General features: G+C 41.4%; 1 protein-coding gene across 3 annotated transcripts in view; it reads right to left on the bottom strand.

Moving 5' to 3' along the window:
* Positions 1–27,503, bottom strand: part of LOC126092231 (G2/mitotic-specific cyclin-B-like) — a 46,505-nt gene extending 19,002 nt beyond the window's left edge. The window contains exons 1-4 of one of the 3 annotated variants that reach the window (XM_049907733.1): positions 27,392–27,503; positions 26,853–27,023; positions 18,290–18,512; positions 1,221–1,376 (exon numbers count right to left, since the gene is read on the bottom strand). In XM_049907733.1, coding sequence (XP_049763690.1) covers positions 1,221–1,376; positions 18,290–18,512; positions 26,853–27,013 — 540 coding nt within the window. In that variant the 5' untranslated portion in view covers positions 27,014–27,023; positions 27,392–27,503. Of the gene's footprint in view, positions 1–1,220; positions 1,377–18,289; positions 18,513–26,852; positions 27,024–27,186; positions 27,327–27,391 lie in introns of those variants that run through there. The other 2 variants (XM_049907731.1, XM_049907732.1) reach the window with 2 other exon arrangements.
* Positions 27,504–27,848: the final 345 nt, after the last annotated feature.

Raw genomic sequence — 27,848 nt, 5'->3', positions numbered from 1 at the left:
TTAGAAAGATGGAGGTCAAACCCGAGAGGGGACCATCACATAAGGCCATAACATGTGAGACTCCTTTTAGTCGCCTCTTACGACAGGCAGGAATACCGCGGGCCTATTCTAACCCCCGAACCCGCAGGGGGAATTCAGGATTGGACAAGGGCTCTGTAGAGCTGCAGCAGCGTGCAGCAATCTGCACCCCAATTGGTGTTGCTCAGGCAATGGAGGGCATTGAGGTGCTGCCAGCACTTCTGCTTAAGCTGACGAAGATGAGGGAGCCAAGTCAATTGAGTGTCGAAAACCAGTACTAGGAATTTGTGTGTCTCCATTACAGAGAGTGGATCGTCATTAAGGTAAAGTGTGGGTTCCGGATGAACGGTACGGCGCCGACAGAAGTGCGTGACACACGACTTTGCGGCTGAAAACTGGAAGCCGTGGGCTAGAGCCCATGACTGCGCCTTGTGGATGGCTCCCTGGACGTGCTGCTCAGCAACAACAATACTGGAGCAGCAATACAAAAGTCATCTGCATACAGAGAAGGTGAGACGGAGGGCCCGACTGCTACGGCTAGACCATTAATGGCCACTAAAAATAGAGACAGACTCAATACAGAGAATGCGGGACTCCATTCTCCTGGATATGGATGGAACTATAGGAGTCACCAACTTGGACACGGAAAGTATGGAGTGACAGGAAGCTTTGGATAAAAATTGGGAGTGGTTCCCGGAGACCTCACTCATACAATGTGGCAAGGATATGTCGTCGCCAAGTCGTGTCATATGCTTTATGTAAGTCAAAAAAGATGGCAATCTGGTAACTCCCTTGACCCACAGTTGTGGTTGACTTTCCCTGAAATCTACCACTTTTCCTAGGCCTCTCCTTTTCCTTCACCCATCTTTTTCTCCCTTCAACCCTTCTGCCTGAAGGAGCCACTGGCTCCAAAAGCATGCCTAATTATAACCTCCTTTTACTTGTGTGTTCTGCTGACACTTGGCGAGTAGCTTTTTTATCTATCCAATTACAATATTCTCTTTTAACTCTATTCTCCAATATTTGTGCATTACATCTGCAACTGATTTTGGAATCTCTCACAATAAATCACCTGCATGAATGTATGTATTATTTAAGTCACTGACTTAACACTACAAATATCAAGGCATACAAATAATTATTTCTCACCATAAAGATAACTTTCAAAATTACAAATGTATAGAATACAAAATGTTTCTTACCTGTAAGTATCTATCTATGATAGCTACTGCCAGCAAAATAGTCTCTGATAGTAAAGAAAACTGAACCTGTACCTCAAATAACCAGTCCACTAGGACTAATCGCATCTGAGGAGTCACTGTGCCACATAGGAAATTTGGCCTCAATGGGTATTTTACCTGAAAGAAAGGAAAATGAGAAACCTACAATTTTCTGTCAGTTGTATCAAAAATGTTCAATGAACACAATTCGTTTAGGGAAGTCCTAAAATTTTCTTTTTGAAAGAGAGAGAGTTTTGCGTTTTATATAAAATGAGTACTGGCTATCTGAAAATGTTTATGCTGCTTAGTAGTCCTGACCACCACAGAAATTTATGTATTCTTTACTTTTGAACTGTTCGCACATGGATTCTTTCTTTTTGTTTTTAAGAAGTGTGTAGTCAGTAACTGTTGGCCTTAGCCCACAAATACTTCTTGACTGCCCATCTCCTATCTGCTTCGCTTATGTTCAGAACCAATATTAAAGTGACAGAGTGGAGTTACTGTCAATATACACTATCAGAAACCGAGTATGGAGGCATATTTCCTTATTTATAGCTGAAACCAAACACTTATACTAACAACTGAGTGGCCTGTTGTATTAGAATCATACCTAGTAAGACAATTTTAATTTTTTAAGAATTTCTTAAGTTAACTTTATGATAACTGTTTTCACCTTATGTCAAGTAAACAAATAACATTTGGAACACTGTCTTTAGAATTTTTGTGTGTGCCTTTTACACTTGTCAAAAATTCCTTTTCTTCAGAGATACTATTTTTGTTTCACTGTCCACCTAGTTTCCCGATCATACTGGACTGGAAGATGAGGTACCAGTTTGGTGGAAAGCATTTAATTTTCAGTTTATTCCTCAAACACATACACATTGAATGTATTTTTTCTGTTAGAGTACGTACAAGAAGAAAATCAAAATGCAGGTAACCCACTAAAACCAACATAGTGAATACACAGTTCCGGCCAAAAGAGACACTCAACTAATACCCACCACAGTAATAGAAGTTTATACAGATTATGAAATTTAAGAAATATGTACAAGATGAAGTCAATTATTCAACACGTTAGGAGAGAGAAAAATTCTCATTGGGACTGGGATCATTAGGCCAGCAATTGACAAACAGGGAAAAAAATTGAAAGGCTGTAGAAGCATGTCTAACTAGGAATGCACATATGCCACCCATAGGAAAATTTAACAGATCTTTGGAGAAAAGAGAAATAACTGTGTGAATATCAGGAGCTCAGCTGACAAGTCAGTAATAATCAAAGAAGGGAACACTAAAATATGGAAACAATATACACAAGGGCTAGACAGTGGAAATATAATGGAACAGGACAAGACACTAAATGAAGATGAGATGGGAGATACTATACTGAAAAGAATTTAGCAGATCACTGGGAGACTGGAGCCTAAACGAAACACATGTGATAAGACGATACTCCTTCAATTGAGATCCTTGGCAGAGCCAACCATAACAAAACTATTCAACCTGATGTGCAAAATGTATGATACATAAATATACTGAAGAAAGAAAAATGTGGTAAAAGCCAATTACAAGGAAAATGACCTGAGGACTGTGGGCTGGAGAGGTCAGTGGCATGATGTCTCACTCCTACAATGTGGTCCACCCACCCTTGGATGCTGTTGCAGTGTTTGAACACAGCCAACTGGCTAAACTGCATCCAGTTAGCCCTGCTGATCATCCATTTTGGGGGCTTAACTTCAGATGGTGAGCCATTTATTACGTGAAGGCTATTGAGAAGTGGTCACTGGAATGAAGGAAACCAATGACCTCCCAGTGAACAGACAGCAAGGGCAGGAGAACAGAAAGAGAGGTTGATGGCTGAGAACGACCCAGTAGCAGCAGAGAAATGTATGTGAATACCCATGTTGAGGATGCACAACTCTTGCTACATCATGACACCCTCCAAAACCTGACCACAAGGGCAAGTATCGGTCGAGCCCGAGAGGACATGATGGGCATTGAAGTCTCCCAGGAGGAGGAATGGTCACGGGAGTTGTGCGATAAGATCCGTGAGAGGCTCAGAGTCTAGTGCATCTTGCAGAGGTAAATAGAGTAAGCAAACTGATCCTTCAACACATGAATTTGAACTGCAACTGCTTGCAGGTCAGTAGCCAAGAGGAGAGCAGAGGAGTGGTGCACATTAGTGAAACACTGAACCTCCCTTGGCCCCTTCCCCCAATAAGTGATCCTTGCGGTATATTGTATATCCCTGTAGCACAGGGACATCTGTATCTTTAAAATGCATTTCTTGTAAACAAAAGCACAAGGGACGTGCCTGTGCTAGGAGTTTCAGTTCCTCCACATGAGCCTTGAACCCATTCATCTTCCACTGTAGTATGCAAGCCATGCCATCGGTATGGTTTTAATTTACCCCTATCTTTGCACCAGGGAGTTTAAGCACTTTAAGAGTGAGGGAGAGTGGAGCGGCTGCTTGGATCCAAGGCATCTAACTCCTTTATATCCTCCTCATCAGTCAGACAGGAAAGAATGACATCTGACAGCACTCGGGACAGCTTTCAACCTGAATGTTGTGAGCCTTTCCCCGCACCTTGTTGCTTCGAGGGTGAGGGGGGAAAGGGGGCGTTGAGAGGCCCAGTTTCTGCGATTTTTTAAGAAGGTCTACCTGCTTTGACCTGTTAGTTCCGACCAACAATGAACCATTACACAATCATTGTATAGATTTTAATGTTATAGCAAGGCCTCCCAAACACTTATGGATATAAAAGGGGGACACTTTTTCAAATATCCCATCTTTCCTCTTTATCACCCGAAACACATTGTTATTCATGACTCCATGAGCCCTGTTACTGCAGTCCAAAGTATTCTTAGTATCAGGAGGACTAGCCCCTCTCATTCTTTTGGACAAATGGGTGTGAATATTCCCAGGCAGTAAACCCTTCCTGCTGGGAGCAAAAGATGATTTCGAGGTTTCCATCACAGCCCCACAGGCAGCTATGGAAATAAGGGTCCACTCAGATAGAGCCCCATGTGCCTGAGTGAGATTTGTACAACCAAGATACAGCATGTTCCCCAGAGGTTGCCCACTAAAGACTGTTCCACTTCAACAGCCATGTGTACCATCAGCACGCGACACACCTTGAGATTGGGAAGTTTTTTTATAGAGGTTTATCCCATTCTTGCGATCCGGGCAGTTAAGCCAAGATCCCCTTTCCCTGAGACACACAACATTCCACCGCCATGTCGTGCGATGGTTGCTGCAGCATGCCCAGAGTTTATTTGTTGATGGAGGATTGGCAGCACTTACAAGTCCCCAGCTCAGGAACCCCGAGGTCGCCAAGCCCGTACCCACCAAATCAATGCTGTGCCCCTGAGGGTGAAGGAGAGTCAAAGAGGAAAGGGGAGGAGGGAAAAATGTAGGGGGGTGTCAGCTCGGCAGCTGCCAAGTGCCAGTCTTCAAACACCCACTGCTACAGGGCGCAGAGGCAGGAGGGTCCTGTTCCACAAGATCTACAGAGGCATTGGTATTCACCCTCTGTTGATCTGCAGAGTCCAGGACAGAAAAACTGCTGGCAATGCACACCGGTGACACACAGATTGGGCGGGCGAGGGTATCACATGGCGACACTGTTTAAGAGGATCTCTGAGTTGACAAAGCAGAGAACCATTTGCTTTTGTTTGACTGAGAAAGACTCGCAGGAGTATTCCTTCTGTCCTTTTCGGCCTGCCAATTGTGTAGCAGATGACTTCGGCCCAGGAGGAATTTTGAGAGGTGGCAGCGTGGTTGCCATTGCAGTTGATACAGCTGGGAGGAGGAAGAAGAGGCAGACAGTCATCCTCGTGCACATCCCTGTGGTTGAAATGATGACACTGGTAGCAGTGCATCGGGTTCAGAATGTACAATCAGACTGTGATGACTTCATAGCCTGCTTTGATCTTTGAGAGGAGAGCCGCTATCAAAGGTGAGAAAAAGGGTGCGTGTGGGAACTAAGGATGCACTACCTTTTTTCTCACCCAATGGGTGGCAATGACATCCTGATCAGAGAGGTACATTTGGATTTCTGCCTCAGTCAGACCATTGAACAGCCTAGTATAAATAACACCACACGAAGAATTCAGAGTTCTATGGGCCTCGACATGAACAGGATAGCTGTGGAGAAGTGAAGCGGCAAGCAGTTGTGCTTGAGAATCAGAAGTAGTCTCTACAACCAAAGTGCTATTGTGTAAATGAGAGCAGGATTTCACAGGGCAGGCAATTGCATAAACATCTTTCAGAATAAGAAATGGACTTACCATTACAAAGGACTAACTGTCTTCAGAATATGAAACCACGAGGAACCATGGTGCACCTGGGAGGGTCTTTGAATCGGGAGCTTCATTCGAATTACGTTTGGTAGACGCAGACTGCGAAGTTAATGATTGGCTCATTTCAAGAAAATCCCCATGATTGCCAGCGTCTCCAATGGTGGCGTGCTCCTAACTGCACATTTTATTAGGAAATACTACGGTGCACTCTTTGGCACTTCGAGAAATGGAAGATATTCATGTGAATATAGAGAGAAAAACTTATTTTAAATTAATTGAGCTAGAGGAGCAAAACACTATCACTATGCTTTGTTTATGCAGAGCCAAGAATATATGCAGGAGTTGCCCTCCCATGGGCATGAGTGGTGAATGGACGTCATCACTTGCTGTGGTAGAAATGTTATTCCTAGCAGCCACTGATAGAAGGTGTTACGATGACCCACCAAGGAAAAATAAGAGCGCATGTATTAGCAATGAATGTTATGTATTTGTAATGTAATTCAGTTTATTGTATATGGACCAGAGAGGAGAAGTCTGGTGCTCATTGTAAACCACATTCTATTAAAGGAATATTTGACAATATGTAGTTGAAATGATGGAACTCTGGGTGTGAATTCTTTATGTGATTTGAGGAAAGAAATGAGCTTTTTCTCCAGCTAATTCATGAAATCTTCAGGGAAGAGGATCCAAGCATGATGAAGAAAATTATTAGCTGGGACTAAATAACAGGACCTGCTCTACAACATAAATTTATAGGCAACAGTAATATCCAATATACACTATGTGATCAAAGTATTCAGACACCCCCAAAAGAAAATACTTTTTCATATTAGGTGCATTGTGCTGCCACCTACTGCCAGGTACTCCATATCAGCGACCTCAGAAGTCATTAGACATCATGAGAGAGCAGAATGGGGTGCTCTGTGGAACTCTTACTTCGAACGTGGTCAGGTGATTGAGTGTCACTTGTGTCAAATGTCTAGACGAGATTCCCAAACTCCTAAACATCCGTAGGTTCACTGTTTCTGATGTGATAGTGAAGTGTAAACGTGAAGGGACACGTACAGCACAAAAGTGTACAGGCTGACCTCATCTTAACTGTCAGAGACCGCCAACAGTAGAAGAGGGTCGTCATGTCTAATAGGCAGATATCTAACCAGACCATCACACAGGAATTCCAAACTGCATCAGGATCCACTGCAAGTACTATGACAGTTAGGCAGGAGGTGAGAAAACTTTGATTTCATGGTCGAGTGGCTGCTCATAAGCCACACACCATGCCGGTAAATGCCAAACGATGCTTCACTTGGTGTAAGGAGCGTAAACATTGGATGAATGAACAGTGGAAAAATATTTTGTGGGGTGACGAATCACAGTACACAATGTAGCGATCCGATGGCAGGGTGTGGGTATAGCGAATACCCAGAACGTCATCTGTCAGCATGTGTAGTGCCAACAATAAAATTCAGAGGCGGTGGTGTTGTGGTGTGGTCATGCTTTTCACCCCTTGTTTTGTGTGACATTATCACAGCACAGGCCTACATTGATGTTTTAAGCACTTTCTTGCTTCCCACTGTTGAAGAGCAATTCGGGGATGGCGATTGCATCTTTCAACACGATCGAGCACTTATTCATAATGCACGGCCTATGGCAGAGTGGTTACAAGACAATAACATCCCTGTAATGGACTGACATGCACAGAGTCCTGACCTGAATCCTATAGAACACCTTCGGTAGGTTTTGGAAAACCTTCGTGCCAGGCCTCACCGACCGACATCGATACCTCTCCTCAGTGCAGCACTCTGTGTAGAATGGGCTGCCATTCCCCAAGAAACCTTCCAGCACCTGACTGAACGTATGCCTGCGAGAGCGGAAGCTGTCATCAAGGCTAATGGTGGGCCAACACTATACTGAATTCCAGCATTACCGATGGCAGGCTCCATGAATGTTTAAGTCATTTTCAGCCAGGTGTCTGGATACTTTTGATTGCAGTATATATTAGTGAGCAAATCGAATCTACCAAAGTAGTGTGCTGTTCCAGGCGAGCATATGTAACTGGTAGGTTTAACATCTCCTTGTGAGCACTCAGAACATGGCATTCTTCTGATACATAACAAAGCTTTCTCTATACTATCAATGAGTTAGTGATAGCAACATAATAGCTTACACCTGAGAGCCAGTAAGTTTCTGTAATTCTTATACAGCCTGAAATTTTACGTATCTTTGTACCGAGTTGGATATTGAGTTTAATGGTGTGGTGGTGGTGGTTAAACCATACGAAGAACACAATATTGTACTGTGCTAAACACGAATCCCAATGCAATAGCAGTAGAGCATTGCAACCATTTACCCTTAAGTGGTATCTAAGCTTTTGGAGGGTATTTTTCCTGGTGTGTATTTCTGCTGAACTATTGGTCAAGGGCAACACCCAAATACTTAAAGTCAGTGTTGTATTTAACAGGATTTCAAGCGAAACAGATTTTAATTTGGCAGTAGTCTTGTGTTATTGAGATGGGATTACTCTTGCCACTTATGATAGCACTGCCACACAACTGAAAGATCTGCCAATTTCCTTCCAGTTTCCTGTATGAACTATATGCATACCAATGGCTAGGAGATCTGCATAAGCAAATTGGGGGGAGAGTAGTGGGGGCGGGGAGGGAGGGAGAGAGCAGTGGGGGGAGGGGGGGTGGCAGAGTAAGGGGCGGGGGGGTGGCAGAGTAAGGGGCGGGGGGTGGCAGAGTAAGGGGCGGGGGGGTGGCAGAGTAAGGGGCGGGGGGTGGCAGAGTAAGGGGCGGGGGGGTGGCAGAGTAAGGGGCGGGGGGTGGCAGAGTAAGGGGCGGGGGGTGGCAGAGTAAGGGGCGGGGGGTGGCAGAGTAAGGGGCGGGGGGTGGCAGAGTAAGGGGCGGGGGGTGGCAGAGTAAGGGGCGGGGGGTGGCAGAGTAAGGGGCGGGGGGTGGCAGAGTAAGGGGCGGGGGGTGGCAGAGTAAGGGGCGGGGGGTGGCAGAGTAAGGGGGGGTGGCAGAGTAAGGGGGGGTGGCAGAGTAAGGGGGGGTGGCAGAGTAAGGGGGGGCGGCAGAGTAAGGGGGGGCGGCAGAGTAAGGGGGGGCGGCAGAGTAAGGGGGGGCGGCAGAGTAAGGGGGGGCGGCAGAGTAAGGGGGGGCGGCAGAGTAAGGGGGGGCGGCAGAGTAAGGGGGGGCGGCAGAGTAAGGGGGGGCGGCAGAGTAAGGGGGGGCGGCAGAGTAAGGGGGGGCGGCAGAGTAAGGGGGGGCGGCAGAGTAAGGGGGGGCGGCAGAGTAAGGGGGGGCGGCAGAGTAAGGGGGGGCGGCAGAGTAAGGGGGGGCGGCAGAGTAAGGGGGGGTGGCAGAGTAAGGGGGGGTGGCAGAGTAAGGGGGGGTGGCAGAGTAAGGGGGGGTGGCAGAGTAAGGGGGGGTGGCAGAGTAAGGGGGGGTGGCAGAGTAAGGGGGGGTGGCAGAGTAAGGGGGGGTGGCAGAGTAAGGGGGGGTGGCAGAGTAAGGGGGGGTGGCAGAGTAAGGGGGGTGGCAGAGTAAGGGGGGGTGGCAGAGTAAGGGGGGGTGGCAGAGTAAGGGGGGGTGGCAGAGTAAGGGGGGGTGGCAGAGTAAGGGGGGGTGGCAGAGTAAGGGGGGGTGGCAGAGTAAGGGGGGGTGGCAGAGTAAGGGGGGGTGGCAGAGTAAGGGGGGGTGGCAGAGTAAGGGGGGGTGGCAGAGTAAGGGGGGGTGGCAGAGTAAGGGGGGGTGGCAGAGTAAGGGGGGTGGCAGAGTAAGGGGGGGTGGCAGAGTAAGGGGGGAGGCAGAGTAAGGGGGGTGGCAGAGTAAGGGGGGGTGGCAGAGTAAGGGGGGGTGGCAGAGTAAGGGGGGGTGGCAGAGTAAGGGGGGGTGGCAGAGTAAGGGGGGGTGGCAGAGTAAGGGGGGGTGGCAGAGTAAGGGGGGGTGGCAGAGTAAGGGGGGGTGGCAGAGTAAGGGGGGGTGGCAGAGTAAGGGGGGGTGGCAGAGTAAGGGGGGGTGGCAGAGTAAGGGGGGGTGGCAGAGTAAGGGGGGGAGGCAGAGTAAGGGGGGGAGGCAGAGTAAGGGGGGGAGGCAGAGTAAGGGGGGGAGGCAGAGTAAGGGGGGGGGAGGCAGAGTAAGGGGGGGGGAGGCAGAGTAAGGGGGGGGGAGGCAGAGTAAGGGGGGGGAGGCAGAGTAAGGGGGGGGGAGGCAGAGTAAGGGTGGGAGGCAGAGTAAGGGGGGGAGGCAGAGTAAGGGGGGGAGGCAGAGTAAGGGGGGGGAGGCAGAGTAAGGGGGGGGGAGGCAGAGTAAGGGGGGGGAGGCAGAGTAAGTGGGGGAGGCAGAGTAAGGGGGGGGAGGCAGAGTAAGGGGGGGAGGCAGAGTAAGGGGGGGAGGCAGAGTAAGGGGGGGAGGCAGAGTAAGGGGGGGGCAGAGTAAGGGGGGGCAGAGTAAGGGGGGGGGCAGAGTAAGGGGGGGCAGAGTAAGGGGGGGGCAGAGTAAGGGGGGGGGCAGAGTAAGGGGGGGCAGAGTAAGGGGGGGCAGAGTAAGGGGGGGGCAGAGTAAGGGGGGGCAGAGTAAGGGGGGGCAGAGTAAGGGGGGGGCAGAGTAAGGGGGGGGCAGAGTAAGGGGGGGCAGAGTAAGGGGGGGCAGAGTAAGGGGGGGCAGAGTAAGGGGGGGCAGAGTAAGGGGGGGCAGAGTAAGGGGGGGCAGAGTAAGGGGGGGGAAAATAAGGGGGGGGAAATAAGGGGGGGGAAATAAGGGGGGGGAAATAAGGGGGGGGAGAGTAGTGGGGAATCTTTGGTGAGTTATGTGCACAGGAGTGAATTAGTCTCAATTTGCACATCCATATTAGAAGAATTAGCATTCGAGATCTCAACAAATTCATTTATTTCATGCAGCTTAGTGGCAGTTCATGTGTTTTTGGTGTATGAATGCGCATCCATGGCTTAACTAAATTGACGCAAACACAAACAGCAAGAATTTAGTTTGTGCGTGAAAAAACGAATGCTGCTGGTGTAATTCCAATTGCTGTTTGACATTAGATAATAGATATCACACTTTTTTTTCTTCCTAGTGAATTTGTGATTGTTGTCGCAAAGCATTACTTTCCCTGTTAAATCAATTACGCCACCCAAGTGACAAGTGGTTGAGCAATCTACACTTAGTGTACAAAAGAAAAAAGGCATTATGAGCTTCAGAAAAACAAACAATAAGAAGCAAGGCTGGAAACCATTTGGGTACATAATGGTTGATCTGGACCAACACTATTCACTGATTTACATCTTTGTAGATAGCATTACAATGCTAATTACAATTACAGCCTTCATTCAACTGTAGTAATTGCAAAATGGGTAAGTTGTGTGTGTATTGCAGTGGCCTCAATTCAAGAACGAAATGCCAGGAATTTGCTGCACAGGTGGAAACAAGAAATTGCCAGAATTACATTCAGCATACAAACCACTGTCAACACTGGTATCAAGTGACAAGCCAATCTACATATTTCTTGGCAAACATATATAAGTACAATTAATGTTCCCCAATGACTTTTTCAGTGCAACAAATATTGTGTGCAAGAATCATTTGTCAACATTCAAAATGCAAGTGTAAGTCATCATTGTGCAGGATCACCATTATCACTGCTGAATGCAGTGCCTCATGGGAGACACTCAAGAACAAATTAGTCAATATTGTCAATTCAATATGGGCACTAAACATTAAATTGTTGGTGCATTATAAACTTTATTTGATCAATACACTGTGTTAATTCAGATGTTCAGAACTCCCCTCTAACAAATTCCAGTTGATGAGTTCAAACTTTTAATTAGAGCCAAAGACCTGTTGGCCTACACGAAAGACAATACAATACAGAAACAACTGAATTGGTGATCATTATACTTGGCAAAAATTTTAATAAACATAACAGAGACTTCAGTCATCTATAATTATTCTCCTTCACTATTTACAACAGTCTGCTAACACTGGGATAATTTTTCATTTTATTACTAGAGATCACCTGGTTTTGAGGCAAAGAACTCACTGAGCTATGGTCAGAGTGCATTTACATCCAGAAAGGAAGTTCCTTGAAGGTTGTTTGATACAGTGCAGAAGTGATAAAAATCTGAGGGCATAAGATCACTTGAATATGGTGGATGCAGAATGACTTCCCAATGAAACTCTTGTAAAGTGTTTCTTGTCAGTCTAGCATAACGTCGGCAAGCATTATTGTGGAATAGCATCATTTTACACTGTCTTCTTGGTTGTTCTTTGACTGCTTCTGCACAGTGTTTCAGCTGTTGACAATAAACGTCAGAAGTGATGGTTACACATCAGGGAAGCAATTCATAGTACACCAGACAGTATGTTCCACCAGAGGCATAACATTATCTTTTGTGGATGCATGCAGGTCTTGATATGGAAATTTGCTGCTTTGTTTGGGCTCAACCATTCACTTCTTTTTCTTACGTTAGCATACGGACAGCATTTCTCATCATCAATAGTGATAAAGGATAGGACTGGTCAGTGTTGTTCATGAGCCAATTGATGACGAGCAAGTCCAGGTGCACATATGACCATTGTGACTGATTTTGGCTTAGAGCTTGTGGCATCCACACATCCAATTTGTGAACCTTCCTCATTGCATGCAAATATTGTATGATAGTGCAATAATCACAACAATCTTCTTCAAACCCCAAAGGTAATCCTGCATGTGGAGAGTCACTAGTGTCAAAATGAACTTTCTTAAAATGAGAAAACCGTTTCCTTGTCAGGCTCTGTCCAATGGCATTATCCCCATACACTGTGCAAATGTTTCTGGCTGCCTCCACTGATTCCGTACCTTTATTACAGTCAAATAGAAGAATAGATCAGAAATGTTCTGATTTCTCCACTTTGTACTCCACTTTCTAGCATCCGTAGATCCAGTCACTATCTCCAGATGACAAAATGACAATATTTAAACTCAGACAGCAACAGTGAACTACAAATAAAAAATGACAGTCAGATAAACCCATAGCAACCAGAAGACGAACATGCAAAATAAAAATGTTATGAACTAATGCAACAACCTAATATTATTCATCACAGAAATGGCATGTTCTGTGGGTCTCAGAAACTCACTGCTGACTAAACGGATTGCAGCATGCAGTTATTCTGTTAAGGAGAAGATGGATGTCATTTCAACATCAAATCGAGAAATCTACAAACATATGAGGAAACAAAGTCAGTGCCGTGAATTAATATTCATATCAACTGAAGACTCATAAAAATGCTGGAAATCATATCTTGTTCCAGCAATCCCTTGTTCATATATGAATAGCAAAACTGAATACTCTTTTACATTTAATTAAATGCAACCAAGCAGCTGTCTGAAGAGTACATTCATTTACATGATACAAATGATAATGATGGCAATGTAAAACTTATGAATCATCAGAAGTTATCATACTACTGGCCCCATTTAGAGAGAGTTCATCAGACGTGAACAAATACAGACAAGATACAAAGATTATGTTCACACATATGGCCACTCATTTTTTCTTACATTCACATGCAATACTACATGAGGTGAAATAAAAGAACTTTTGTCAACTGGACAATAATCATCAGATCATCATGAAACTGACACGTATCTTTAAAAAATGGAATCTTTAACAGGAGAGACACTGTTCAATGTATGCCACTGGATGGCAAAAAAAGAGGATTGCTACAAAAACCCATTCTGACTTTGGTGAGCGACAAAAATCGCACCATATCAAACTGATGAAGTCACCCGAGCAGAAATACCAAATATTCACATTCCTCCAGATTCATTTGAAATTATCGTAAAAAATATGATTGATGTTCCACATGGCTTACTCAACAACAATTCACCACACATGTTTGATAGGAAATGCATGAAATGATACCCAAGAGATGTACTTGCCAAGACCATCACTGGCAATGACACACATCCACTATCGTCGATCAGCTGAATATAGCAGCATTTCCATTACTTTCAAAGAGTCAAACAATGATGCTGAAGTCAGTAATTGTTGGACTGTTCCATATTCCCCGTTGTTGTTGTTGTTGTTGTTGTCTTCAGTCCTGAGACTGGTTTGATGCAGCTCTCCATGCTACCCTATCCTGCGCAAGCTTCTTCATCTCCCAGTACCGACTGCAGCCTACATCCTTCTGAATCTGCTTAGTGTATTCATCTCTTGGTCTCTCTCTACGATTTTTACCCTCCACGCTGCCCTCCAATACTAAATTGGTGATCCCTCAATGTCTCAGAACACGTCCTACCAACCGATCCCTTCTTCTAGTCAAGTTGTGCCACAAGCTCCTCTTCTCCCCAATTCTATTCAATACCTCCTCATTAGTTATGTGATCTACCCATTTAATCTTCAGCATTCTTCTGTAGCACCACATTTTGAAAGCTTCTATTCTCTTCTTGTCTAAACTATTTATCGTCCATGTTTCACTTCCATACATGGCTACACTCCATACAAATACTTTCATAAATGGCTTCCTGACACTTAAATCAATACTCGACGTTAACAAATTTCTATTCTTCAGAAACACATTCCTTGCCATTGCCAGTCTACATTTTATATCCTCTCTACTTTGACAATCATCAGTTATTTTGCTCCCCAAATAGCAAAACTCCTTTACTACTTTAAGTGTCTCATTTCCCAATCTAATTCCCTCAGCATCGCCCGACTTAATTCGATTACATTCAATTATCCTTGTTTTGCTTTTGTTGACGTTCATCTTATATCCTCCTTTCAAGACACTATCCATTCCATTCAACTGCTCTTCCAAGTCCTTTGCTGCCTCTGACAGAACTACAATGTCATCGGCAAACCTCAAAGTTTTTATTTCTTCTCCATGGATTTTAATACCTACTCCAAATTTCTCTTTTGTTTCTTTTACTGCTTGCTCAATATACAGATTGAATAACATCGGGGAGTGGCTACAACCCTGTCTTACTCCCTTCCCAACCACTGCTTCCCTTTCATGCCCCTCGACTCTTATAACTGCCATCTGGTTTTTGTACAAATTATAAATAGCCTTTTGCTCCCTGTATTTTATCCCTGCCACCTTTAGAATTTGAAAGAGAGTATTCCAGTCCACATTGTCAAAAGCTTTCTCTAAGTCTACAAATGCTAGAAACATAGGTTTGCCTTTCCTTAATCTTTCTTCTAAGATAAGTCGTATGGTCAGTATTGCCCCACGTGTTCTAATTCTTCCCCAAGGTTGGCTTCTACCAGTTTTTCCATTCGTCTGTAAAGAATTCGCATTAGTATTTTGCAGCCGTGATTTATTAAACTGGTAGTTCGGTAATTTTCACATCTGTCAACACCTGCTTGCTTTGGGATTGGAATTATTACATTCTTCTTGAAGTCAGAGGGAATTTCGCCTGTCTCATACATCTTGCTCACAGAGATGGTAGAGTTTTCTCAGTCCTGGCTCTTCCAAGGCTATCAGTAATTCTAATGGAATGTTGTCTACTCCCGGGGCCTTGTTTCGACTCAGGTCTTTCAGTGCTCTGTCAAACTCTTCACGCAGTTTCATATCTCCCATTTCATCTTCATCTACACCCTCTTCCATTTCCATAATAGTGTCCTCAAGAACATCGCCCCTGTATAGACCCTCTATATACTCCTTCCACCATTCTGCTTTCCCCTCTTTGCTTAGCACTGCATTTCCATCTGAGCTCTTGATATTCATGCAAGTGGTTCTCTTTTCTCCAAAGATCTCTCTAATTTTCCTGTAGGCAGTATCTATCTTACCCCTAGTGAGATAAGCCTCTACATCCTTACATTTGTCCTCTAGCCATCCCTGCTTAGCCATTTTGCACTTCCTGTCGATCTCATTTTTGAGACGTTTGCATTCCTTTTTGCCTGCTTCATTTACTGCATTTTTATATTTTCTCTTTTCATCAATTAAATACAATATTTCTTATGTTATCCAAGGCTTTCTACTAGCTCTCGTCTTTTTACCTACTTGATCCTCTGCTGCCTTCACTACTTCATCCCTCAAAGCTACCCATTCTTCTTCTACTGTATTTCTCTCCCCCATTCCTGTCAATTGTTCCCTTATGCTCTCCCTGAAACACTGTACAACCTCTGGTTTAGTCAGTTTATCCAGGTCCCATCTCCTTATTTTCCCTCCTTTTTGCAATTTCTTCAGTTTTAATCTACAGTTCATAACCAATAGATTGTGATCAGAGTCCACATCTGCCCCCGAAATGTCTTACTATTTAAAACCTGGTTCCTAAATCTCTGTCTTACTATTATAAAATCTATCTGATACCTTCTAGTATCTCCAGGCTTCTTCCATGTATACAACTTTCTGTCATGATTTTTGAACCAAGTGTTAGCTATGATTAAGTTATGCTCTGTGCAAAATTCAACCAGGCATCTTCCTGTATCATTTCTTACTCCCAATCCATTTTCACCTACTACGTTCCCTTCTCTTCGTTTTCCTGCTATCTAATTCCAGTCACCCACGACTATTAAATTTTCATCTCCCTTCACTATCTGAATAATTTCATTTCTCTCATCGTACATTTCTTCAATTTCTTCGTCATCTGCAGAGATAGTTGGCATATAAACTTGTACTACTGTAGTAGGCATGGGCTTCGTGTATCTTGGCCACAATAATGCTTTCACTATGCTGTTTGTAGTAGCTTACCCGCACTCCTACTTTTTTTATTCATTATTAAACCTACTCCTGCATTATCCCTATTTGATTTTGTATTCACCGTTACTCTCAAAAATGTACAAAGCACCCACCAATGTCAAGTATTGAAATTTGGTGAAACTGATCAAGTACACTTTCAAATGTGAAACAAAGGAAGCAGTAAGGCAGCCTTTGAAATCGTAAATGCACCATTGTCTATCAAAGATATCTGAAACTATATACTGGGATGCAACATTAATAGCAATGAGGCAGTAGGGCATATTTTATCATTTCCAATCCATGGATGACATGAATAGTTGCTCATTTGGCAGTGCGCCTTTGAAATGGACAACACAATATGCGTGGTCAAGATCATTGTAACCACTGCCAACCATGTTAACTGCATTTTTCTAATTGTGTGGGGACGATTTGTCTGAGAATGAAACCTTTTGCAATGGCACTGATATATACAACATTCTCAGATTTCTTATCACATCAATACAGGGTAGTACCTTGAGCTTTTGACTACCACCTCTACCTTCATCAAGAGCAACTCTGTCTAAACGTCTGTTGTGATGGCTGTAATACAGCCTGTAAATGGCTTCTGACAGGTCAGCAATTATGCAACACCGCCGGAGATCGTGTAAATGTTTGCACTTGTGGTGACACCACTGCTACAGTACTATCGTCAACATTGTGACTTGGCTCAGTGAGAGCTTGCTTTCAAGCAGTGCTAAGATTATATCCTGTGTCATTGTTGAAGTTCTTCCTCACATATCTTATTTCTACAGTATCTTTAATTACTGAATTCCAGTATGTAGAAGCATGGGACAAAACTTTTGTTCCATCAAAGAGTATTTTGTTTTTGTTCATAGTGGCGTGCTCAGCAACTGCAGGTTTCTCCAGTTTTCTATTTTTAATAGGCTGCTTATGTTCTGTACCAGTCAGAAACTGTACAGATGGACTGACAGATTTAATTACCTCTGCACTCAAGGCATGTTGTAAATCCCAGGCACCCTGAGGCCAAAACTGTCTTTAACAGGTGATAGTATTCCCTTTATCTTCTTAGGAGGTTAGAAAATAGGTCTTTTACCTTGTCTTCCCAGGACTCTTGCCTATTTTGCTGGATGTAGTGCCATTATTTATTCAAGTAAGTGATTAAATTATTAAACTGAGTTTGCACAAAATACTTGCCAGCAACCCCTTCCATTTCTTTTCCTCAGTCAAAGTTCTCCTACAGTTTTCCTCCTCTTTCTTACTACTGGATTCCAGTTCCCCATAATGGACTTTCATCTCTCTCAACAATCTGAAAACATGGAGCTGGTACCTGTACAGATACCATTGGTGATCTTGCAGCTCTCAAAGAATGAAATTACAATGAAATCCCGACCTTTGGCTGCTTACAAGTGTTGATAAATATCAAAAGGGACAGTTGAAAAATGATTGCCCTGACCGAGACTCAAACCTGGGACCTCCAGCAGTGAGTAATGAGTACAGTGTCCCTCTCTCGAAGAGTGTGTGTGTGTGTGTGTGTGTGTGTGTGTGTGTGTGTGTGTGTGTAACCATACTCACCTGGCCAGAAGCCATGTTCATTCTGTTATCACACTTCACTAATTCCCACTATATCCAACTTAAAAAATTTTTACATTTTAAATTCTCTGACCTCTCTGATTAACCTCTGGAATATTATAACCAATAGGATGTCAACCATTAAGATATAAAAATACAGCTCAGTACCAAGAGAAATTTAAAAGCTGTAGCTTTTTCCCTTGGTTTGAGCTATTTGCAGCATGAACACATCAAGGCCATAAAGGCTAATGTTATACTCATGTGCCCAAATCAATCAGCCACACCCCCACAACTACTTTAAAGCTTCCCGCCCTCTACAGGAATGAATGTTGGTCTGGCCTCTCTACAAAAATTGTTTTGGTGTGGTTGCAGTCAATGATATAGGTATTTGTATCATTGAGACAAGCTCCATCAGGAGGGAACTACGATGTTTAAAACTAAATTTTATACATTAGAAAAAAATATTCTACATTATATTACAAATAATTACAATGGATATTATTCTTTAATATTTACCTCAAGTGCTCTGAGATATTCAAAAATATCTTTTGCATATTCTCCAAGAAAAATTACGTCATTTGCAGATTCTTCATCTATATCCAGTATGTTATACAGAGTTGATGAATAAGAAACCTGTTCTTTATCATGCAGCCAGCTTTTATCTGCAAGCTTCAAAGTTGCCTCATTTATGGGAACCCTATTTAATGCTTGTGTCAGGCCCAAAACTTCATTTTCCACACTGAAAAATAACAGTCATCAGAATCTTAATTCAATACATGCCATTAAAAAATAAAAAATAGTATTATGGTTGTGAGGAATGGGAGGAGGGGTGGAAGAAGTATTCTTACAAGAACAAGCTCCCTATTATCAAAATTAGGGAGGACCTGAGATTGAACAGACACTCGACATCGCATTTCCAACCTTATTGCATTACTTACATGTTAATCACCAGAAGTTGACTGCTTACTTACAAAATTACACTTAAAACATTTGTGAAATAGTACAATGATTATGTTTTTGTCTCTCATTGACATTTTTCCTGACGACAGTTATTTACAAATGAGTAAAAATGTCAGTATCTCTAATAACAGATAAAAGTATTGCAGTGCCTCAGTGTTCTTAAAATGGGTTCTTCTTTCACTTTTTCCTCTACCATACACACTATAAACTGTATCTGTGTATTCATAGGCATCATTTATCTGTTGTGGTTTTTTTCTTCAATTATGTATTTGCAACTAGACACTTTTTTTTAAATAAAAGATTTAACACAACACCTGTTACTTCTGGAATAATGTGAAATATGGAAGACCACAGACAGAAATGGATGTACCTTCATGCAACAAATTAGAGCAAAAATTCTGACCCCCTTAAAGCTTTAATGGATGGTTCCTAAACTTAATTAGCATAAGTGTCTCTAGGTGATCTTAGTTTTGCTACACTGAAGTTTCGTATGAAGGGCAAAACAAGACCGTAAATTTGCACGAAATGTGCACCATGAACAAGAATTTATGTACCTTAGATTTTACGTATCGCTAAATGTTTCCTACTACCTGCATATAACAAAGTTTATAACAATGTTATTGCTTAAACTGAAAAATATATAATATCTACACAGTGTATATAGAACACTTTCATATATGTAAATGATCACTGATCAATAAATAGCTTTCCACTTTATGAAACAAGAATGATCACTACCACAGCAACTAACTAAAAACTAAACACAGCAGAACACTACAAAATGAATTCCAAAACAGAAAAACAGAAAAGATTGTGAGACAAAGCAAATTTTGCTGTCAATGTGTAATTCATGCACTAGAATTCATAACAGAAATATTAAAAAACTTTTCTCGATTGCAAAAGTGATTTATTACAGGTCATATTTCAGGTAATGGCTATCTGTGAAGTTGTGACATTTTCCAAGCTATCCAGGTCATTTGGATATGTTTAACAGCAGAGAGCATGGCATAAATTAAACTGAGGAAGGCAACAAGAATTTGTAAAACACAGAGCGCCAAGATGTGTACAATATAGCTGGTATTAATTAAAAAAACAGTGAGTGACAGTCGTATTCTACTTTGGAAACTGTTTTCTTAAGAAATTAAATGGCAGAAGCAGATTAATTTAATCAAAATTCTGAATTAGAAATAGGATCAGAACACTACACAAAATAAATTCTAATAAAAGTCAACAGACCATCAAAATGTATGCACTTTTTTTTCTTTAAATGTAGACAAGAAACTGTTCAAATAGTTCCAAAATTGCAGAAAATTTTAATAACTTTTCTGTTAATGGTAGGTAATTTAGCTTAGAATATTTCCTTACCAGGTGGTCTACAATTCCCAAGAAAAGTTACAGGAAAAGTTTGATAAAATTCAGCTTCATCCTACATCTCCAACAGAAGTTTTAGTATTATGAAAAGTAATAAATGATCATGTGGTCAAGGTTCAATTTGTAGTAAAACAATGAACTGTTTTCAAACTGAGACAAATACACAATTAGACAAGCTGGCAAAGAAACAGTGATAAAACAGTATTCGATAAGTGTCACCATTGTATGTGTGGGAAATTCCACGGCAGTTTAATTAATGAAACATTTTGTGCAAATGTCGTTGTATAAAATAAAATACGCCATAAAACTTAAACCCCATTCTTAGTTTCCTGCCTAGCTATCACCTCAGGAGTCAATTCAGTTCAATTTATTATCATCCATTTTATCATATACATGATATAGGAATTGTCATACAGAGACAGGAGAGAGAGAGAGAGAGAGAGAGAGAGAGAGAGAGAGAGAGAGAGAGAGAGAGAGAGAGAGAGAGAGAGCATGATTTATATTTTAAAAGCTGAAGGGAAACAACATTTTCTTAGTTACAATTTACATATTTTGTCTTCTTTTTACATGCAGGTTGAAAAAAAAAAAGGAGGATTATGCAGAAAAATCAAAAGATGAGCACTATCTGTTTAGATAGCATAGAAATTCCCCAACATTACAGAAACTGACCTAATAGTAGCCTCCTTAATTCCATTTTTAAATATATGTAATTTTTGTATGCTTTTTATTTCTTTTGGTAAGATATTGAAAATTGGGTAGATACAACAGAATATTTTGGTACAGGGCTTTTGAATGTGTGTTTCTATGGAAGTCTGCAAAAAGTACTGATTCTGCTCTTGTTAGATGGTTAGGAAAATCATTAATAAAAACTAAGAAGAGCAGAGGGCCTAGAACAGAACCCTGGGGTACACCACTGTTGACTTTCAGATATATTGAGTGATATTTTGTGCCATTATGTATTATTTCAACCCTGTGATATCTGTTGCACAGATACGACAAACCAGCTCTATGCTTTTCGATGTACTCCATACCAATACAGTTTCTCTAGCAAAGTATCATGGCTGATGAGGTCAAATGCCTTGGATAGATCTAAAAATATTCCACAGTAAGTCCTCATTATCCATTGCAGTTAAAACCTGTTCCAAGAAGTGATATACGGCTGTTTCTGTAGACCTGTTTTTCCTTAACCCATTCTGTGCATTGGTTAGAATTTTGCATTTGTTTAGAAAACTCAACTGTCTCTCATACATAATCCTGTCAATTACTTTAGCAAAACCTGACAGTTGTGACAATGGTCTATAATTTTGTATGGTATATGGACAGTCCTTTTTAATAAAGTGGCTTTATTACCGATTTTCTGAAAATACCCCAAAAAGTTTTTGAAACTTACACTACAGGTCAGTGTACCATAGCGGCCACTTTTCCTCCAGTTACATTTGTTGGCTTTGCCAACTCACAACCTAGCTATAACACTAATACAAAACAATATCCCAAGAAATCCTGACATATCCCAAAAAAAAAAACGCAACACACGAAATAAATATGAAAACTAGTAACCAATCATACAGCCAATACTAGCCAGATCCAGAAATGGTAATAAATGGTAATCTCTTACCATGTCTGAAACAAAAGTAATCAGTTTGTATCTTCCACTGAAACAAGTCACTAGATTCAGCAGTTCTCACTGGCTACTGCATACTATCACCCAGTTGGCTATATAGAAACAAACTGACAGCAGCAGCACACAGTGGAAGATCCACCAACATACTAAGTCCACTTTGGCCTCGATACTAGTACAGGCAAAAATACCAAGAAACTCTAAAACCCCAATAAAAGGACTATATTTATCTTAACCAGTAATATAATACAATCAATAAATTAGACTCAATTGCTAGAATTGGGAATACTTTGTGACTAGGCTAGGCCTAAAGCTTATGACTGTGTGAACCACGATATCCTAATGTAAAAGTTGAAATATTATGGAATGGTACACAGCAAGCACATCTGTGGTTTTTATCATATCTGAATGACAGAAAACAATTTATCAGTACTAAGCCAATCAATTTGAAAAAAAACATGGTTCTATTTTGGTTTCTCTTTTTCCTGATACCCAATCCTCCACTTGTAATTTCGTGAGATAAATTTCGTACTTTTTGCAGACAATGCAAGTATAGGAATAAAAAATAGTACCCATTTTCTTACTGAAAAGATAATTACGAAAAATTCTAAACCAGATCAAGGCAAACAGATTTTTATTCAATTTTGGTAAGACTCAGTATATGCAGTTCAGTATTTTAACTCCACAAGCTAGAGAAATAGGTTTCTCAAAAGAAAAGTAATAGAAAGTATTTTTGAGATTACAGATAGAGAACAATCTCAACTGGAAGACCCACTACTTAGAATTAATGAAGTACATTGGTTCAGTTATGTTTGCAGCACAGACAGTTAGTGCTATTGTCAATTTAAAATGAAGAAACTATTATAGTTTATTCTGTGTATTTCCATTCACTAACCAGTTATGGAATTTTCTGGAGAAATTCCTATGCCTGTGATACTTTAAGAATACAGAAGTGTGCTACAAGACATATCTGTTGCTAATTCTACAACATCCTGCAAAGACATCTTCAACAAATTAGGTGTTCCAACAACTAGTTCACAATGCATATCAGTGCACGTTAAATGATATGTGAATAGTGTGGTGGAGTTTCAATTAAAGAATGTCCTGTTGCAAAACTAACTGCACTGGAGAGTATCTGCACAGAAATTCTTAGGCATTGTTGGATGCAACACGTAAAAGACATGCTTTTTGATGCTGCACATTTTAGTGATTTTATCGAGATGAACTCACGCTGTAGTGTTCCTCTTTGACACCAGTGTAGAAGTGTGCACAGAATGAGCTACGGGAAAAAGCCGTGCAATAAGCATGTTTCTTTATATATAAAAGCTGACTTAATAAATTTCCCTTGTGAGAGACCACATGTACAAGATCATATACCAATTTAAAGATCTACATTCACACGAGTTGGTTCACATTCGTGAGCAACTGGAAGTTGCTCTGACTACCGTCAAACAATTGGCAGCAGCTGCGAATCGTGTGCTGGAAGACCTCCCAAGAGTTGTGCACCTATGATAACAGTACCAGAGATAATTTAAGAACTATCCACTCCTGTGGATCCTGTGAGGGGAAAGAAAGTAAAGGATGTGTCATTACTCATCCACTTCATTGTGAGTAGCATTTCACTCTTAGATCTAGGCAGCCTGTGTAAGGTGGACAGGGACCAGGGAGGACTCAGGGTGTTTTAATGATCCCCCAAACCAACAAGCTCGAGGTGCTGTCTTTCAGCCAGTGAAACTCACTTCACCTCTTTTGGGGAAACCTGTTTTGTCCAGTGTAAAGAGGAGACAAATGCAAAAGTGTAAAGGTCAATTAATCACCAGCAGTTCAAATATACTGTGAATGATGGTACTCCTTAGGGAAATGGCAGCAAAGGACAGGAAATCACACCAGGTGCACTCAGTGTGTAAGCCTGATGGCTTCATTCATCATGTTGAAGAGGTTATCCCGGCTGTCATTGAGGGAACAGGCTGCAATCAACTGAGCTTGTGGAGCACGTTGGAACAAATGATGCCTGTCGTCTGGGCAGAGAAGGTTGAGAAGACCAGACTTGCGTGTGGAGTTTCAACAAAACACAATTTCCAGCATTGTCCTCATTACTGATTGTGGCCTTTTGGTTCAGAGTACAGTGGAAGGACTGACCCAGAGACTTTGAAGGTTCTGTGACAAGCTAGACTATGACTTCCTGGACTTTTATCATAAGGTTGATGACTGTAGGGTCCCCCTAAATGGGTCAGGTGTGCACTACAAATCAGAAGCTGTTACTCAAGTAGCTGTGCGTGGGGTGCACCAAAGGGTTTTTTAGATTAGACACTGTAGGGAACACCAGAAGTATCAGTGTAAGATTGAAATAAATTCTTCACACAGGTGAGAGTATGAAAATCCTAATGATTAGCTGCCAGAGCATTCACAACAACGCACTCATGAAAAGCAGTGAAGCTCACATAATACTACACACAAAAAGCTTGTTGAAACCTGAAATTGACAGTAGTGAGAGTTTTGGGTAAAATGTAAGTGTATATCAAAATGACAGGCACAAGGGAAATGGAGGCAGAGTGTTTCTTGCACTAGACAAGAAACTCAAATCCACTGAGATGGAAATTGAAGCTGCATGTGAGATTGCTTAAGCAAGACTCAGTACCAGGGAAGGGCATAAAATGATAACTGCATTATTATATGGCCCCACCAGATTCATCTCCTGATGTTACTGAAAACTTTAGTGAATAACCTCAGTCCACTTGTACCTAAGTTCCCCAGTCATACTGTAATCATCAATAGAGACTTTAACCATCCAACAATCAATTGAGATAATTGCAATTATGTTAGGGGTGGGCATGATAAGACATCCTCCAAAACTTTACTAAATGCCTTACCTGTAAACTTGCCAGACAGACGGTCAGGAACCCCACTCATGTTGGAAATATATTGGATCTAATGGCAACAAATATACCTGAACTTTTTGAGGACGTCCACACCAAAACTGGTATCAGTGACCACAGTGCATGGCAACAATGATTACCAAAGTACAAAGGACAACTTTCAGCACAGGGCAGAAACATGTACAGGAACTCTGGCTCAAGTTTAAAAGAATAGTTGACCATGCACTGGATAGATACATACCCTGTAGAACAGTCACAATGAGAGGGAATGTCGCCAGGATACAGTCACTGTCAAGAAACTTCTAAAGAAACAGATTATTGCATAATAAGTGTAAAACAAAGTGTTGGGCTATAAATAGAGAGATGCTGAATGAGAGATTTGATTCTCAACATAGCAACACATAATGACTTCAGCGAGTACCACTGCAGAATATTGTCAAGCGATCTTGAAAGAACCCAAAGAAATTCTGGTCATATGAAAAGGCTGTTAGGGGCCCCAAAGATAGTGTCCAGTCACTAGAAAATGAGACAGGAACAGAAATTGAGGGTAGTAAAGCAAAAGCTGAAATACTTAACTGTTTTCAAATATCCCTTTAAAGAGGAAAACCCTGGAGAGTTGCCCCAATTTAATCCTTGTACCACTGAAAAGATGAATGAATTAAATATTAGTATGAATCATGTTGAGAAACAGCTGAAATTGTGAAAATTGTGATGGAACCCTTATCACATTCTATACTGAAATGATCGTATGGCATTTATTGGCCGGTATATCCCCTACGCAGTTTGGCCACCGTATTCCAAGTCTTTTTAGTTGACGCCACTTCGGCAACTTGCGTGTCATACTGAATTTGCAACTCACCTGGCATACTGAAAGCTGTGGATCAAGGCATCCACGTAGATGCAGTATTTCTTGACTTCCAAAAAGCATCTGATTCAGTATCACACCTACATATGGTCATATGGGATATCAAGTGAAACTTGCGACTGGACAGAACCATTTGGTAGGAAGGACAGCATGTTATCTCAGATGGCGAATCATTGTCAGATGTGGAGAAAACTTCATGTGTGTCCCAGGGAAGTGTGTTGGGCCCTTTTGCTGTTAATGTGTATATTAATGACCTTGCAGACAATATTAGTAGTAAAAACAAGGTTTCTGGCAGATGATTCAGTTTTCTATAATGAAATATTATCTGAAAGAAGTTGTATAAATATTCAGTCAGATCTTGATAAGATTACAAAGTGGTGCAGAGATTGGCAACTTGCTTTAAATGTTCAGATATGTGAAATTTCTGCACCTTAAAAAACATAAAAAGCCTAGTAGCTCATGACAATATCAGTGAGTCACTGTTTGAATCTGATGATTCCTACAAATATGTAACACTTTGTAGGAATATGAAATAGAATGATCACATAGATTCAGTCATCAGTAAAGCAGGTGGTATACTTCAGTTTATAGGTAGAATACTGGGAAGTGCAATCTACAAAGGAGATTGCTTACAAATCGCTCACTTGAATAGTTCTAGAATATTGCTCAAGTTTGTGGGAGGTTTGTTTAATCGATGGGAGAATGATTCAGGGATACTGGAGAAACTCAACTGGCAGACTCTTGAAGACATGTACACTATCCCGAGAAAGTCTTAAAATTTCAAGAACCAGCTTTGAATGATTACTCTAGGAATAGGTTACAATCACCTATTTATCACTCATATAGGTATCATGAGGATCAGATTAGAATAATTACTGCATGCACAGAAGTATTCAAACAAAGATAGGCTACTTCCTGGGCTCTACAAATGAATGGAATGGGAAGAAACCCTAGTAATTGGTACAATTGCAAATACCCTCTGCCATGCACCTCATAGTGGTTTGCGGAGTACAGATATGGAAATTTATCATTTTGGGGGTACTTTAAAATTGCAGTGAGCACTGGAATTTAGTAAAGTAATTTCATTGTATTGAACTGAAATTAAATTGACATGACTTCTTCACACATTCCAGAGACCACTCTCTCCGAGATCTATAAGAAAATAATAATATATGCTACTTGTAAAGCCAATCTTATTTCTTGAACCCTTTATTTCCACGTAGCTTAAGTCAACACACAAACTCAATACTTACTCAGGAAACATTGAAAAATACGTAATACGAATTTAACAAAAACTACTTGCAAAAAAAATACTGACTGACATTTTACGTTATTACGATCTACCACAATTATCATAGTGATAAATCCGCTGCGGTCAGAAATGCTTACTTTTTTGAAGGTTTCCTTATTACATTTGATGGCTTGAGTGGCAGCCTTGGGTCAACTTCCGTGTTGAGAGGGCGCGATTTATTGCTAATGTCTGCTAGAACTGAAGATTTTTGGAGACCGTGTAATTGAGGCATTTCTTTCAGCGCTGCAGCTGCAGTCATCTAAAAAAAACTGACATTACGTAATAATGCTAAAGAAATTCGCTGATGGGTAACTTTCATAAAATCATTGTACGATACTTAGGGTCTCCTCTAGCACGTAAACAATTACATGGTTACTTGGGAGTATTTAAACAAGTTATGACACTATGTTGTTAACAGAAACAAGGCAATACCTTCATATCAGATGTAGTGCAGAGTTATTCAAGCCCTTAATTAAATCAGCACTTAATATACCTATAAAATAATATACTGATGACTACATCGGAAGAAAAGTGACACGTTCCAAGATTTGAAAGGAGAGGAAAAAAAGAAAAAAAAAACACCACAGGTTGAAAGTTGATGAAACAACCGCCAATATTGAAAAGTACTTTTACTTACATGGTGCATATGGAAAGCTATCATCTACTACAAACAAATACCATCGGAATCACCTAATTCAATCCCACCGGGCTATACACAAATTCAAATTCTCCACAATTGTTTGACAGTCAGCTGTTGTCCACAGCAGCCAACATAACATCCCAAAATGGCATAAATAACCACTACTACAAAAGCACAGAAAAAAAATTCACAAAAATTATTAGTCGATAGTGAGAGCTAGGAGTAAAAAGAAGGAAACTAAAAAACTAACAATGTAATAATTATTCAGAACATTTAAATTTAAAGATTGATTTAAGGTCATCCGGAACGGAGACGCAAAACATGCTACCATGCAATTCAAATAGCGGCAATGCCACAGGACTTCAGCTGAACGGAATATCAACGACAAGTTTTCTTGTAACGATAGTTTTACGTTGACGTTGGTGATGATGACGATTCGTCCCTGCTATGAGGA

Source organism: Schistocerca cancellata, chromosome 7 (genome assembly GCF_023864275.1).
Source record: "Schistocerca cancellata isolate TAMUIC-IGC-003103 chromosome 7, iqSchCanc2.1, whole genome shotgun sequence".
Classification (NCBI taxonomy): Eukaryota; Metazoa; Arthropoda; class Insecta; order Orthoptera; family Acrididae; genus Schistocerca; species Schistocerca cancellata.
This window is presented reverse-complemented; position numbering and strand designations above follow the sequence as displayed.